Source organism: Thalassophryne amazonica, chromosome 18 (assembly GCF_902500255.1).
Source record: "Thalassophryne amazonica chromosome 18, fThaAma1.1, whole genome shotgun sequence".
Lineage (NCBI taxonomy): Eukaryota > Metazoa > Chordata > Actinopteri > Batrachoidiformes > Batrachoididae > Thalassophryne > Thalassophryne amazonica.
The window spans coordinates 5828906-5843352 of record NC_047120.1 but is presented as its reverse complement, the minus strand read 5'-3'; the positions used below and the strand labels follow the sequence as shown (position 1 = coordinate 5843352).

Sequence of the window (14447 nt, the reverse complement as noted above, 5' to 3'; positions counted from 1 at the left end):
CACTTGACCCAGCTATCTTAGCTAATTATAGGCCAATCTCCAACCTTCCTTTTCTCTCAAAAATTCTTGAAAGGGTAGTTGTAAAACAGCTAACTGATCATCTGCAGAGGAATGGTCTATTTGAAGAGTTTCAGTCAGGTTTTAGAATTCATCATAGTACAGAAACAGCATTAGTGAAGGTTACAAATGATCTTCTTATGGCCTCGGACAGTGGACTCATCTCTGTGCTTGTTCTGTTAGACCTCAGTGCTGCTTTTGATACTGTTGACCATAAAATTTTATTACAGAGATTAGAGCATGCCATAGGTATTAAAGGCACTGCGCTGCGGTGGTTTGAATCATATTTGTCTAATAGATTACAATTTGTTCATGTAAATGGGGAATCTTCTTCACAGACTAAAGTTAATTATGGAGTTCCACAAGGTTCTGTGCTAGGACCAATTTTATTCACTTTATACATGCTTCCCTTAGGCAGTATTATTAGACAGTATTGCTTAAATTTTCATTGTTACGCAGATGATACCCAGCTTTATCTATCCATGAAGCCAGAGGACACACACCAATTAGCTAAACTGCAGGATTGTCTTACAGACATAAAGACATGGATGACCTCTAATTTCCTGCTTTTAAACTCAGATAAAACTGAAGTTATTGTACTTGGCCCCACAAATCTTAGAAACATGGTGTCTAACCAGATCCTTACTCTGGATGGCATTACCCTGACCTCTAGTAATACTGTGAGAAATCTTGGAGTCATTTTTGATCAGGATATGTCATTCAAAGCGCATATTAAACTGCTTTTTTGCATTTACGCAATATCTCTAAAATCAGAAAGGTCTTGTCTCAGAGTGATGCTGAAAAACTAATTCATGCATTTATTTCCTCTAGGCTGGACTATTGTAATTCATTATTATCAGGTTGTCCTAAAAATTCCCTAAAAAGCCTTCAGTTAATTCAAAATGCTGCAGCTAGAGTACTGACGGGGACTAGAAGGAGAGAGCATATCTCACCCATATTGGCCTCTCTTCATTGGCTTCCTGTTAATTCTAGAATAGAATTTAAAATTCTTCTTCTTACTTATAAGGTTTTGAATAGTCAGGTCCCATCTTATCTTAGGGACCTCGTAGTACCATATCACCCCAATAGAGCGCTTCGCTCTCAGACTGCAGGCTTACTTGTAGTTCCTAGGGTTTGTAAGAGTAGAATGGGAGGCAGAGCCTTCAGCTTTCAGGCTCCTCTCCTGTGGAACCAGCTCCCAATTCAGATCAGGGAGACAGACACCCTCTCTACTTTTAAGATTAGGCTTAAAACTTTCCTTTTTGCTAAAGCTTATAGTTAGGGCTGGATCAGGTGACCCTGAACCATCCCTTAGTTATGCTGCTATAGACGTAGACTGCTGGGGGGTTCCCATGATGCACTGTTTCTTTCTCTTTTTGCTCTGTATGCACCACTCTGCATTTAATCATTAGTGATCGATCTCTGCTCCCCTCCACAGCATGTCTTTTTCCTGGTTCTCTCCCTCAGCCCCAACCAGTCCCAGCAGAAGACTGCCCCTCCCTGAGCCTGGTTCTGCTGGAGGTTTCTTCCTGTTAAAAGGGAGTTTTTCCTTCCCACTGTAGCCAAGTACTTGCTCACAGGGGGTCGTTTTGACCGTTGGGGTTTGGGTTTTACATAATTATTGTATGGCCTTGTCTTACAATATAAAGCGCCTTGGGGCAACTGTTTGTTGTGATTTGGCGCTATATAAAAAAATTGATTGATTGATTGATTGATTGGTGTGAATAAATCAACTGTGGGAGCAATTGTAAGAAAATGGAAGACATACAAGACCACTGATAATCTCCCTCGATCTGGGGCTCCATGCAAGATCTCATCCCTTGGGGTCAAAATGATTATGAACGATGAACAAAAATCCCAGAACTACATGGAGGGACCTGATGAATGACCTGCAGAGAGCTGGGACCAAAGTAACAAAGGCTACACACTATGCAGAGAGGAACTCAAATCCTGCAGTGCCAGGCGTGTCCCCCTGCTTAAGCCAGTACATGTCCAGGCCTGTCAAACGTTTGCCAGAGAGCATATGGATGATCCAGAAGTGGATTGGAAGAATATCATGTGGTTAGATAAAACCAAAATAGAACTTTTTAGTAAAAACTCAACTAGTCATGTTTGGAGGAAGAAGAATGCTGAGTTGCATTCCAAGAACAGCATATCTACTGTGAAGCATGGGGTTGGAAACATCATGCTTCGGGGCTGTTTTTCTGCAAAGGGGACAGGACGACTGATCTGTGTTAAGGGAAGAATGAACGGGGCCATGTATCGTGAGATTTTAAGCCAAAACCTCCTTCCATCAGTGAGAGCATTGAAGATGCAACATGGCTGGGTCTTCCAGCATGGCGATGATCCCAAACACACCACTCGAGCAACGAAGGAGTGGCTCTGTAAAAAGCATTTCAAGGTCCTGGAGTGGCCAAGCCAGACTCCAAACGTCAACCCCATAGAAAATTTGTTGAGGGAGTTGAAAGTCCATGTTGCCCAGCGACAGCCCCAAGACATCACTGCTCTAGAGGAGATCTGCATGGAGGAATGGACCAAAAATACCAGCTACAGTGTATGCAAAGCTGGTGAAGACTTACAGGAAACGTTTGACCTCTGTCATTGCCAACAAAGATTATGTTACAAAAGTTTCCAGCAGCTGCTTGCCTGTCTGGAATTTGAAGTCCCTCAGGACCTGAGCCCTGTCATTCTCAACCACCTTTGGTGACGTCTCCCATCGGGACTTGGGGACTTCTAATCCGTATGCAGCACAGATGTTCCTGTACATGATTCTTGACACTTGGTTGTGCCTCCCAGTGTACACTGTCCCAAGTTGCATCTTGCATCCTGCTACTATGTGCTGGACTGTCTCTGGGACACATGTCCACAGCCTGTAACTTGGGTCCTGTTGGCTGTGGTGGACTCCTGCCTCTATGAATCTGGTGCTTAGGGCTTGTTCTTGTGCTGCCATGAGCAGAGCCTCTGTGCTGTCCTTTAAACTGGCCTTTTCTAGCCACTGGTAGGACTTCTTGATGTCAGCCACTTTCTCTCTCTGTCAATGGTACATCCCATGGAGGGGCTTGGTCTTACGTAGCTCCTCCTCCTCTTCCTTATCACTGTCTGTCTTCATTGCCTGAGGCATTCTTGTAACAGCTGTTCTCAGGGGCCATCTTTCTGATGTATTAATGGATGATCCTCATCCATTATATGTATTAAAAGGGCAAAACCCATTATATTTATTAAAAGGGCAAAACCCATTATGTGTATGTAACGGACTAGCTACAGGAGGCGCCGAACAATCTACGGGGAATCCCCAGCACCAGTTAGGCTTAGATGCATCCTTGGTTAAACGCCTGACCTTGAATCGGGACCTGCCTCATTTAATCACCACGTAAGACGTATTTACTTATGTGGTGAACGTTTCTGGGTTATTTTTGATGGCATACATCAGAATCCATTAATGCTCCACACCCAAACAGTTGGTGGCAGTAATGCGCCGTGTTGGTGTGCAAACCAACCAATAAACTCAAAAGAAGAACAGTTATTTTTGTTTTCCTGGCGTGCGACGGACGTACTCTGTGGTCTGTCTTCACAATGTTTGTACTCGTAAAATTGTTTGATTGGATGAAATTAATTTTTTCCCTCAAAATTCTACACACAATACTGCATAATGACAACGGGGGAAAAGTTATATATATATTTAGATTGTTGTAAATTTATTAAAAATAAAAAACTAATAAATCACATGTACATAAGTATTCACACCCTTTGCTCAATACTTTGTTGATGCACCTTCATGTGTGTACAATGGGGCTTGACCTAAATCTGTGGAGGCTGATAGCAGTGGTCATTCATCCAAAATATATTCATTCAGATGGAACTATTCTTACTGTGTGGTACTGGTTCAGAAGAAAATGTCGCCACACCTGGATGACTTCAGCTGCTTCAGGCCGGTGGCATTGACATCACATCTGATGAAGACCCTGGAAGAAGGTGGTCCTTGGACAACTCCGCCCCCTGGTGAAATCATCAGTGGATCCACTTCAGTTTGCATACCAGCCTGGCATCAGAGTGGACAATGCTGTTATCTACCTCCAACATAGAGCTCTCTCTCACCTGGAAAAGCCTGGGAGCTCTGTGAGAATTATGTTTTTTGATTTCTCCAGTGCTTTCAATGCAATACAGCTGATGCTTCTGAGGGACAAGCTGCAGATCACAGGTGTGGACCCCCACCTCTCATCTTGGATCTTGGACTACCTCATATAATGACCACAGTATGTGAGGGCTCTGAACATGGCCATCTGTAGCAAGGGGGCTCCGCAAGGAACTGTCTTGGCTCCCTTTCACCCTGTACACTGAAGACTTCACGTACAGCTCTGTCAACTGTCACCTACAAAAGTTCTCTGTCATTCTCGTCTACAGAGGGGTGACCCAAGACTTTGTGGATTGTGTCAGTGGAACTGCCTCCACATTAATGCAGGTAAATGGACTGCATTTATAAAGTGCTTTTCCACCTGCATGAGACACTCAAAGTGCTTTACAAATAATGCCTCACATTCACCCCAATGTGAGGATACTGCCATACAAGGTACTCACTACACACTGGGAGCAACTAGGGGTTTAAGGACCTTGCCCAAGGGCCCTTAGTGATTTTCCAGTCAGGCTGGGATTTGAACCGAGGATCCTCTGGTCTCAAGCCTAATGCTTAAGCACTAGACCATCTCCTCTTCTATTGCATAGAACACCAAAGAGCTGATGGTGGATTTCTGCAGGCACAGACACTCTGATATTGAGGTAGTGGACTCCTACAAGTACCTGGGTGTTCACCTAAATGATAAACTAGACTGGCCAAACAACATTACTGCACCTTAGAAAGGCCAGAGCAGACTGTACCTGCTGCGGTTACTCAGGTCCTTTGGAGTGCATGGGGTACTCCTGAGGACCTTCTTTGACTCTGTAGTGACATCAGCCATTTTTTTACAGAGTGGTCTGCTGGAGCAGCAGTATCACAAGTGCTGAGAAGAGGAGACTTGACAAAGCGATTAGGAAGGCCAGCTCTGTCCTGGGAAGTCCCCTGGAGGAGGATGATGGCCAAGCTGTCGTCTCTGCTGGAGAACGCCTCCCACCCCTTGAGTGACACCCTGACTGCACTGGAAAGTTCCTTCAGTGACAGGCTGCTCTACCAAAAGTGGGAGAAGGAGCGACACCGCAGGTCCTTCCTTCCTGCTGCTGTCAGACTCCACAACCAGCACTGTTCCCAGTTGACCACTCAGATCATTAATATCATTACAGTAACAATTTCTCAGCCATTTGCAGTAATACTACACATTCTGCATAATACTTGTACACTCCTGTACAACATCACTTGACCACTCATGCAATATTATGAAACATTCTTTCTGCCTGTATATCATGTAATCTGTTCTACTGTATAATATGCATATGTCATGGACATGAATGAGTGAAGCTCATCAGCATTTCACCATGTCATTTAGGTCCTTCAGACTTTATTTTGATTAAATGCTTCAGGGAAGCATTAGCATGGCAAAAACCTTTCAGCTCTGCCCCCCGCCTTTTTAAGCGTTTTCCTTATTTTGCCTTTCAGTTTGTGGAGGGGCTCTGCCCCCATACTCCCCACCTTTTTAAGTATTTTTCTTTTTTTGCCCCCCTCCCCCCATATAAATGCCACTTATATACATGCTGTCCATATTCTTGAGCCGCGTTCTTGTCAGTTTTCTTTAGACAAGTCAGGGGATGGAAACATGAACATTTCCAAGTCACTGAATATGTCTTGGACTTTATTTTCATCAATTATGAAGAAATGCAAAAGTTTCTTTCACCAAAACATCAAATCTAGGCTTTCATCTCAAATGTACTTTCTGTCAAATTGTAGCTGAACTTTCAGGTCTTCTTTTTAAGAAAATCCTCCTCAACACCACTTCATCAGGAAGCTGGAGTTTTTATTTTTAATTCACTTATATCAAGTTGTAGAGATTTGCTTTCAGTTTGAGTTAAGGAAGATAATTTTAGAAAAAAAATGTATTTGAAATAAAATAAACAATTTAAAATGTATGAAATACCAAGTGTTCCGAAACACTGAGGAGTAACATCTTACACCTCATATATAGTGCAGTAGATAAGAGAATATTTAGAGTGGAATCCTGCAAATGGTGATACAAACATCAAATTTGGCACAAATAATCCATAGACATGAACTCTTTAAAAAAAACAAAAACTGATTGGCCACTTGAATTTTCAAGAGGCAGCCAGGTAGGGGTCAATCGAAGAATTACACAGGGGTCAAAATCAGGGGTGGGCAACTTGTTCCAGAAAGGGCCAAGAAGGTGCAGGTTTTCTTTGCAGCCACTGACTCCACCAGCTGATTTCACTGATTAATCTCACTTTGCGCAGATGGAATCAGTTAATCAGTGAAATCACCTGGTGGAATCAGTGGCTGCAAAGAAAACCTGCACCCTCTTGGCCCTTTCTGGAACAAGTTGCCCACCCCTGGCTTAAATTAAAAGATGCTCCAATCATATAGAAAACTACACCACATTATGTGTCTGATCATAAAGATTGCACAAAAGGTATAGTTTGGACAATCTGTGACTGTTATGGAGTTATGAGGTAAAAGCAGCAAGAATGGTGATAAAGGTCAGTTTCAGTTTGTACTGGGGTCAAAAGTTAAAGTTGCTCCATTAATTTTGCTCCAGCTGTATTTGTGCTGAATTTGATGCTTATATCACCATTTGAAGGATTGTTTCAGTTATCTGCTGCACTAATAAGCCAACAGAGTATGAACCAGCTGCTGTCTGTTAGCTTAAACATGTGTATATAAGGCAACCCGAATTAAGGGAGAAATGCTGCTTTTAACAACCTGGACCTCATTTCTGACATAAAATACGGTCGTTTACTCACCAATATAACTTTGGTGTCATTAGAAGTCCACAGTTCAAATGACATGTTCAGTTCAAATCTGAAGCAAACATTTTTCTTCTTCTACTAAGGTGGATTAGAACTTTTTGTGGTATACAGCACTAACTACTGGGCAGGAGGAACCTAGCAGTCAATATGACTCACTGATTTGAAAATGCAGCTCTTTCAATCAGACGTGTGGTGCCATGACATGTCAATCATCTGTGTCCAGTCAGATTTCAAAAGAGTCCAGTGAAATCCCAGCCTCCGTTCTAGCTCCACCCATGCCAGGAAGGGTTTGACATTTGAACACTTTCTGTTTCACTATGACTGATAAATTGGCACTTCCTGTTTGAGTGTGAGCTTGCCACTGAGTTCCCGCGAGATTCCATGGGATCTCATCTGTCAATCCAGGAAGGGTTTGAAATTTGAACATTTCCTGTTTTACTGTGGATTTGAAAATTGGCACTTCCTGTTTAGGACGCCCTGTACCATGAGTGAGCTTTGCGATGCTTTGCTCATATTATACAAGTACTGAATGTTTGAGTCAATAGTGCGACTATTTCATGAGGTGAAAGCTGGATCAAACCATTCAACTCGGCTTTGTCTCTTTGAATAGTTTATTCCAGCTTTCATGTAATTAAACATTCGTTCCATTGAAAGAATGTAAAAACATAATTTTTTTTCTTTTATATAACGGCTAAAATAGAGAAAAAAATGAAATGAATAAAAAAAAAGAAAAAAATGACTGTGTAGTTCCTCAGTCCAGCCAGAAATCATGTCAACTTTTCAGCTTGTCAACTGAACAGCTCTTCATGCATCCAGACGGCTTAGAGTGCAGTGGATTTGTGTGTGTGTGTGTGGTACCAAATTTTCACTCTAAATGGAACCAAACTGCACTCTAAATGCAACGCAACACAAATGGGATGAATAATCCATGTCATGTGACATACAAAGCACCAATCAAATGACAAGGATCCACTTAGCCTTTATATAAATACTGTTATTCCACACAGAACTTGACTTCCATATTTTGGTAGTTATTTTTCTTTTACCTTGTTTTTGCATACTTGCACTGTTGTTCTGTGTCTGTGCTGCTGTAACATCATAAATTTCCCTGTCGTGGGACTATTAAAGGATTATCGTATCGTAATATTATATACTAATGTTTCCAGTACATTGTAATGGAGCAGATAAGTAATTGGTTTTTCAGAATGCTTTTGTTTTGGCGTAGACGTACGAAGGCTGTAGAATCAGAACCAGCTTCACTGCCTGCTGTGTTTTCACCTATGAGGTCTTTGTCTTGGTGTTGTGGTGCAAACATACAACTGTTGTTAATGATTTCTGTGCGACATTTATCGCGTCTGTGTGTCATTTTTTCTTCCTGTCATGTCTGTGCAGACATTGTGTTCCTCCGCTCCTGGTATCCTGTATCTGTTCCTCGGCTCTACAACCCCGTCACCTCCCTGCTGCTGCCCATCGGCCAGAAGGACACATGGGGGGGGATGAGGACCCTGGGTCAGCTCAAACGTGACCTGGGCATCCGCAAGAACCCAAACACTGATTCACTGTACAAGGTACACTCAGCCTTCAGCATCTAGTCATTCATTCATTCATTCATCATCCAGGGTAGGGTAGGGTCATCCCCCCACCCCCCAATACCAAGCAATGCTCAAAGTTACTGTCTGATTAGTTACTCATTGATACCCACGGTGCTGTTTTGGACTCCTCCAGTTACACACAAAGCTCTCAAATATTTGTTTACAAATTTGGCTTGTTTGCTTTTATTTCTGAACATTTTAAAACGTGCACTTCAAAAAAAATCGGGGTGCCTGAAATTCTGACGACTGCATCTAAAATATAAATATATGCAATATAAAATGTGCCACGCAATATCTCGTAAACCTCAAAATTGTTATTGTATTTTTGTTTTGCACAATATCAGACAACTCAGAAATAGTGTTGCCAGTGATGTGATTTTATGTATATTTCTAATAGTTTTTTTAACATGCCTCAGTATTTTGTCTTTTTCCCCTCCGTGGTGTTGGAAACAATATTGAGCATCAATTATTTTCCTGGATATCTGTATCGAGTTTCAAATTCGGGTATTGTGGTTGTGTAGGCGGTAACGCAGCACAGCACTGTGTGCTCCCTGACCTGACATAACAGAATTATTTCCAAAAATAAATCTTTAAATGCGATAAGTTGGTACACATTTTCCTTATATTTATATCTGTCTGTCTGTCTGTAATGTAATAAAACATCACATTTCATCTTTTCCGTACTGTGCAAAATAATTTGCCTCAGTAGTTCTCTCACCGGCCAGTTGTTAAAGACAGTGCACTTAAGCCCAAATCAGGTTGTTAATTTCAATCCTATTCATTTCCAGGAAGTGGTGCGTGTCCCAAGGCACTTCAACCCTCTACACATTCCTAAGGAGCTGCAGAAGGCCTTACCTTTCAAGAGTAAACCCAAGCATCAGGAACCTAAAGGAAAGATCCCCCGAAATCTGCAGAGACCCAGCGTGATCAGGGAGCCCCATGAGAGGAAGGTAAGGAACCCTCCTAGATGATTTTTTTAAGGTCAATCCAGTGTCATTAGATGTGGGCCCCACAGAGGGCTGGGTACTAAAATACACACGGTATAATTCGGAAGCATGGGCAGTGACGGTTGATTTTGGACAACTGGAAAAGTACTGCAGATGTGGTGAGGGAGACAGACAGGAAGGTATTGGGTGTGACATCTGGACAGTGGAAGGAAGACAAGGAGACTTGGTGGTGGAATGATGTTCAGGGAAGCATAAGGAGAAAGAAGTTGGTGAAAAAGAATTGAGATAGTCAGAGGGATGAAGAAAGTAGACAGGGGTACAAGGAGATGTGGCATCAGGTGAAAAGAGAAGTGGAAGAGGCATATAGTGTGATGTACGTGAAGATAAACACTAAGGAAGGAGAACAGGACTCGTATCAATTGTTGGAAAGGTTGTGTAGTAGGTTAGGGTGGTAAAGGATGTGCATGGTAATGTGTTGACATGCACAAGGAGAGTGTGTTGAGAAGGTGGAGGGAATATTTTGAGGAACTGTTGAATGAAGAAAATAGAGAGATAAAATGCTGGATGATGTGGAGAGAGTAAATCAGGAAGTGATCCGAACTAGCAAGGATGACGTGAGGGCAGCTATGACGAGGATGAAGAGTAGAAAGGCAGTCGGTCCAGTAGTAGAGGACCCAGCTGTGACATTTGTGCACATCATTTAGATTATTTAGAGAGGATAACTCAACTGTTCTAGACTAATAACCCCAGTGAACAACTTGTGATACAGTAGTGTTCAGAATAATAGTAGTGCTATGTGACTAAAAAGATTAATCCAGGTTTTGAGTATATTTCTTATTGTTACATGGGAAACAAGGTACCAGTAGATTCAGTAGATTCTCACAAATCCAACAAGACCAAGCATTCATGATATGCACACTCTTAAGGCTATGAAAATTAATGCCTCGCAGATGTGGAGAAGTCATGAAAAACTGTGGTTATACAACTAAATACCAGTTTAGTGATTCACAGGATTGCTAAAAAAGCAGTTTGAACATAATAGTTTTGAGTTTGTAGCGTCAACAGCAGATGCTACTATTATTGTGAACACCCCCTTTTCTACTTTTTTTACTAATAGGCCAATTTCATAGCCTTAAGAGTGTGCATATCATGAATGCTTGGTCTTGTTGGATTTGTGAGAATCTACTGAATCTACTGGTACCTTGTTTCCCATGTAACAATAAGAAATACGAGGTCTATTAGAAAAGTATCCGACCTTATTATTTTTTTCAAAAACCATATGGATTTGAATCACGTGTGATTACATCAGACATGCTTGAACCCTCGTGGGCATGCGAGAGTTTTTTCACGCCTGTCGGTTACGTCATTCGCCTGTGGGCAGTCTTTGAGTGAGGAGTCGTCCACCCGCTCGTCAATTTTTTTCATTGTTTAGGAATGGCTCAGAGACTGTTGCTTTGTTTGATCAAAATTTTTTCAAAACTGTAAGGCACAACTGAGTGGACACCATTCAATAAATTCAGCTGGTTTTCGGTAAAAATTTTAACGGCTGATGAGAGATTTTGGTCTGGTAGTGTCGCTTTAAGACGGTCCACGGCGCCTGACGGCGATCTGCGCTTCGAGGCGGCAGCATCTCGCCGTTTCAAGTTGAAAACTTCCACATTTCAGGCTCTGTTGACGTAGTAAGTCGTCAGAGAACAGAGAACTTTCAGAAGAAGTCGGCATGAGGAGTTTATTCGGACATTCCATTGTTAACGGTCATTTTGTAATGAAAGAACGTGCGGGCAGAGTCGCATGTCGGGCTGGACCCGACCGCGGGGGGTCGCGGCAGGAAAAACACCTCCGTTGGAAATCTTAACGGGCAAGTTGGAACATGCCCAAGCTGTTAAACAATTTCTCAGTTACTCACTTGTTGAAAGCCATTAAAAGCCGCCTGAATTCTACAAATGGTTTTCAACACGGAGGTGTTTTTCCTGTCGCGGCGCACACAGATTTGCCGAGTCGTCACGGAAACGACTCGGCGAATTTGCGCACACATCTTTCATTAAAAAACGTCCTTAAACAGTGGAATGTCCGCATAAATTCGTCATGCCGGCCTCTTCTGAATCTTCTCTGTTCTCTCACGATGTCCTGGGTGAATTAAGCCTTAAATTAGGATGTTTTCAGCTCGAAACAGGCCGACGACAGCGCCTGGAAGCGCTGCAGGACGTCCCGCTCCGTGGGAAGTCCTTACACCGACAGAAACACCCCATAATCTCTCATCAGCCGTTAAACTTTTCACAGAAAACCAGCTTAATTTCTCGAATAGTGTCCACTCGGATATTCCTCACAGGTCCAGAAAAAAATTTGATAAAGCAACGCGCGCCGTCTCGAGCAGCGTGTGAAACAAAGGAATTCAGCCGAGAGGGCGGGACCACATCTCACTCAAGGCCTGCCCACAGGGAAATGACGTCACCGACACGCGTGAAAAAACTCACGCATGCGCACGAGGGTTCAAGCATGATTGGTGTAATCGCATGTCATTCAAATCCATATAGTTAAAAAAATAAATAAAAGGGTCGGTTTATTATCTAAGAGACCTCGTATACTCAAAACCTGGATTAATCTTTTTAGTCACATAGTACTACTATTATTCTGAATACTACTGTATGTGCCAAAATCTCTGTCTGGGACAAACAGCTTGAAAATGACCACGCCCTTTTTCATCCCGAGTGTTAGTTCAAATACCAAATTAAATGTATTTTCTAAACTGCAGCAGCTACAGATTTTCCAAGGAATTCAGTATGTTCAGAATGACCACTACATGTCTGGGAGGGTCATAGAAGAGTGTAAAATTTCTAATATTGATTGATAGATTAGATGTGCAGAGCTGCAGTAGCTACAGAGGCATTAAACTGATCAGCCACAGCGTGATGTTATGGGAAAGAGTAGTAGAAGCTAGGTTTAGAAAACAGCTGAAGATCTGTGAGCAGTAAAATGGTTTCAGGCCAAGAAAGAGCTCCACAGACACAGTATGTTATTATGTGATGCTAGCGAGTTTTTATGCTAAGGTTAGCCTGGTAATGAGTATTCTTGTTGACATTAGGATTGCATGATGTGATGCTTGCATGTTTTCATTCTAGCATTAGCTCATTAGCAGGTTTTCACGCGAACGTAAGCCTGTTAACATTGCATTATGTGATGAGGGTGAGTTTTCAGGATAATGTTAGCATATAGTATGTGTTTATGATGACACCTGTTACTGCTCAGAATGGAGGGACTGTGAATACTGTCAAATATTTTATCACATCTTTGTGTTCACATCTGTCACAGATGAAACATTATGTTCTAAAAGACACTGAGTGATGCCAGTAGAAACATTTCAGGAACGTTTGGCCTGTATTTCCTTGAGATGAACAGATGTGAGCTACAGATTGATGACACCTGCAGATGTGATCAGTGTTTTCTGTCAGTGAGTCTGTGAGACGTACAAACACCAAGATTTTATCAAACATTTGGCCATATTTCTCTGACCTTTTTATTGTTTTATTTTTCGTTGATTTGGAGCTGACCTTGTTCACTGAATGTTGGTGTCAGGATGTATCTCAGAGCGTGTCAAAAAAATTACATCGCTGAGCTTCACTGCCCACAAAAATCTCCAACAAAATAGCTGTTGGTTTTTAGACCTCACTTTCCCTCTGCAGACTTTTTTTTGGGGGTTGGGGGGGGTGTTGTCCTCGTGCTGATATGGTCCTCAGTTAAATGTAAGGTGGTCTGAAGTTATTTCTTGTGATGAGCGTCTTCATGACTGTGTCTTTTCCTCCAGCTGGCGGCGCTGCTGCGCGTTCTGAGCACAGTTCACAACAACAAGACCAAGAAGGCCAACAAGGTCCAACACACCAAACACAAGGAGTTCCTGCAGCAGAAGGAGAAGGAAGAGGAGGCCAAGGGGAGGAGGCAGAAGGAGCTCCGTAAGAAACTCTACCGAGTCATGGGCCAGATGGAGCAGAAGAAGCACAGGTCCAGCCTGAAGGGGGCGCCACAGGAGGACTAGCGCCTCTCCTTTGGACTTGGAAGAGACACACCTGTTGACCACTAGAGGGCGATGATATGGATTATAATCCATATTACAGTATATTTTAAACATCTGATGGTCAACTTTTTGAACTGGCATCTCATTTGATTTTTAAACGTATTGATAATGAAAATAATGTCAAAAGAAAACTAAAAAAACAGCTTTTTAAAAAAATTAAAAAGGAACTAAAAAGTGGCATCAATTGTATTTATTTGTAATTCAACCTTTATTTGAAGTGAAATCCAGTTTTTTTTTTTTTTTTTTTTTCTGTTTTTTTTTTGGGGGGGGGCGGTGTTCTTTGAGGTTGGTTGTTCTGAACACTCTTCATTCCACTCTGATTTCAGCCTGTGCTCCTCTTTAATAAAACCCATCGTCACCCCAGTCATTTCCATCCTTTATGCAAAACTCACCATCATTCACACTTTGTCATTTCTCTGTTTGATACCTGACCAATCCCGCACCCCCCTTCAGCGGCACGTCTGAGCGAGAAACTCCATGAACCCAAGTGCACAAACAGCAACAGGTTTAAGGTCAAAGGCCAAAAACAAGTGGACAGAGTCAAAAACAGCGCAGGGTCACAGACGGAGCAGGTCAGACACGTGTAGGCGGATCAGAGTCCAGTGTTATGAAGTGGTCAGAACACAGGAAACCTCAATACGGACACACGGATCAAGAACCATACCCGAAACCGAAAAACCACAATATTCTTCATTTTAATTTAGCCTTGAAATGGCAGTTTGAAACCATACAGTGAAACTGATTTGAACTGTACTGTGACTCTGAAACGGCAGTTTGAAACCATACCATGAAACTGATTTGAACTTTACTGTGATTTTTGAAAGTGCAGTTTGTAACTGTATCGTGACCACGAAACCATGATTTGAATTGTACTGTGAC

General features: G+C 42.2%; 1 protein-coding gene across 2 annotated transcripts in view; it reads left to right on the top strand.

The window, feature by feature from the left end:
• Positions 1-13657, top strand: part of bms1 (BMS1 ribosome biogenesis factor) — a 75128-nt gene extending 61471 nt beyond the window's left edge. For both annotated transcript variants that reach the window (XM_034193707.1, XM_034193706.1), the window contains exons 21-23: positions 8353-8528; positions 9341-9502; positions 13302-13657. In XM_034193707.1, the coding sequence (XP_034049598.1) occupies positions 8353-8528; positions 9341-9502; positions 13302-13529 (566 nt within the window). In that variant the 3' untranslated portion in view covers positions 13530-13657. The remainder of the gene's footprint in view (positions 1-8352; positions 8529-9340; positions 9503-13301) is intronic.
• Positions 13658-14447: the final 790 nt, after the last annotated feature.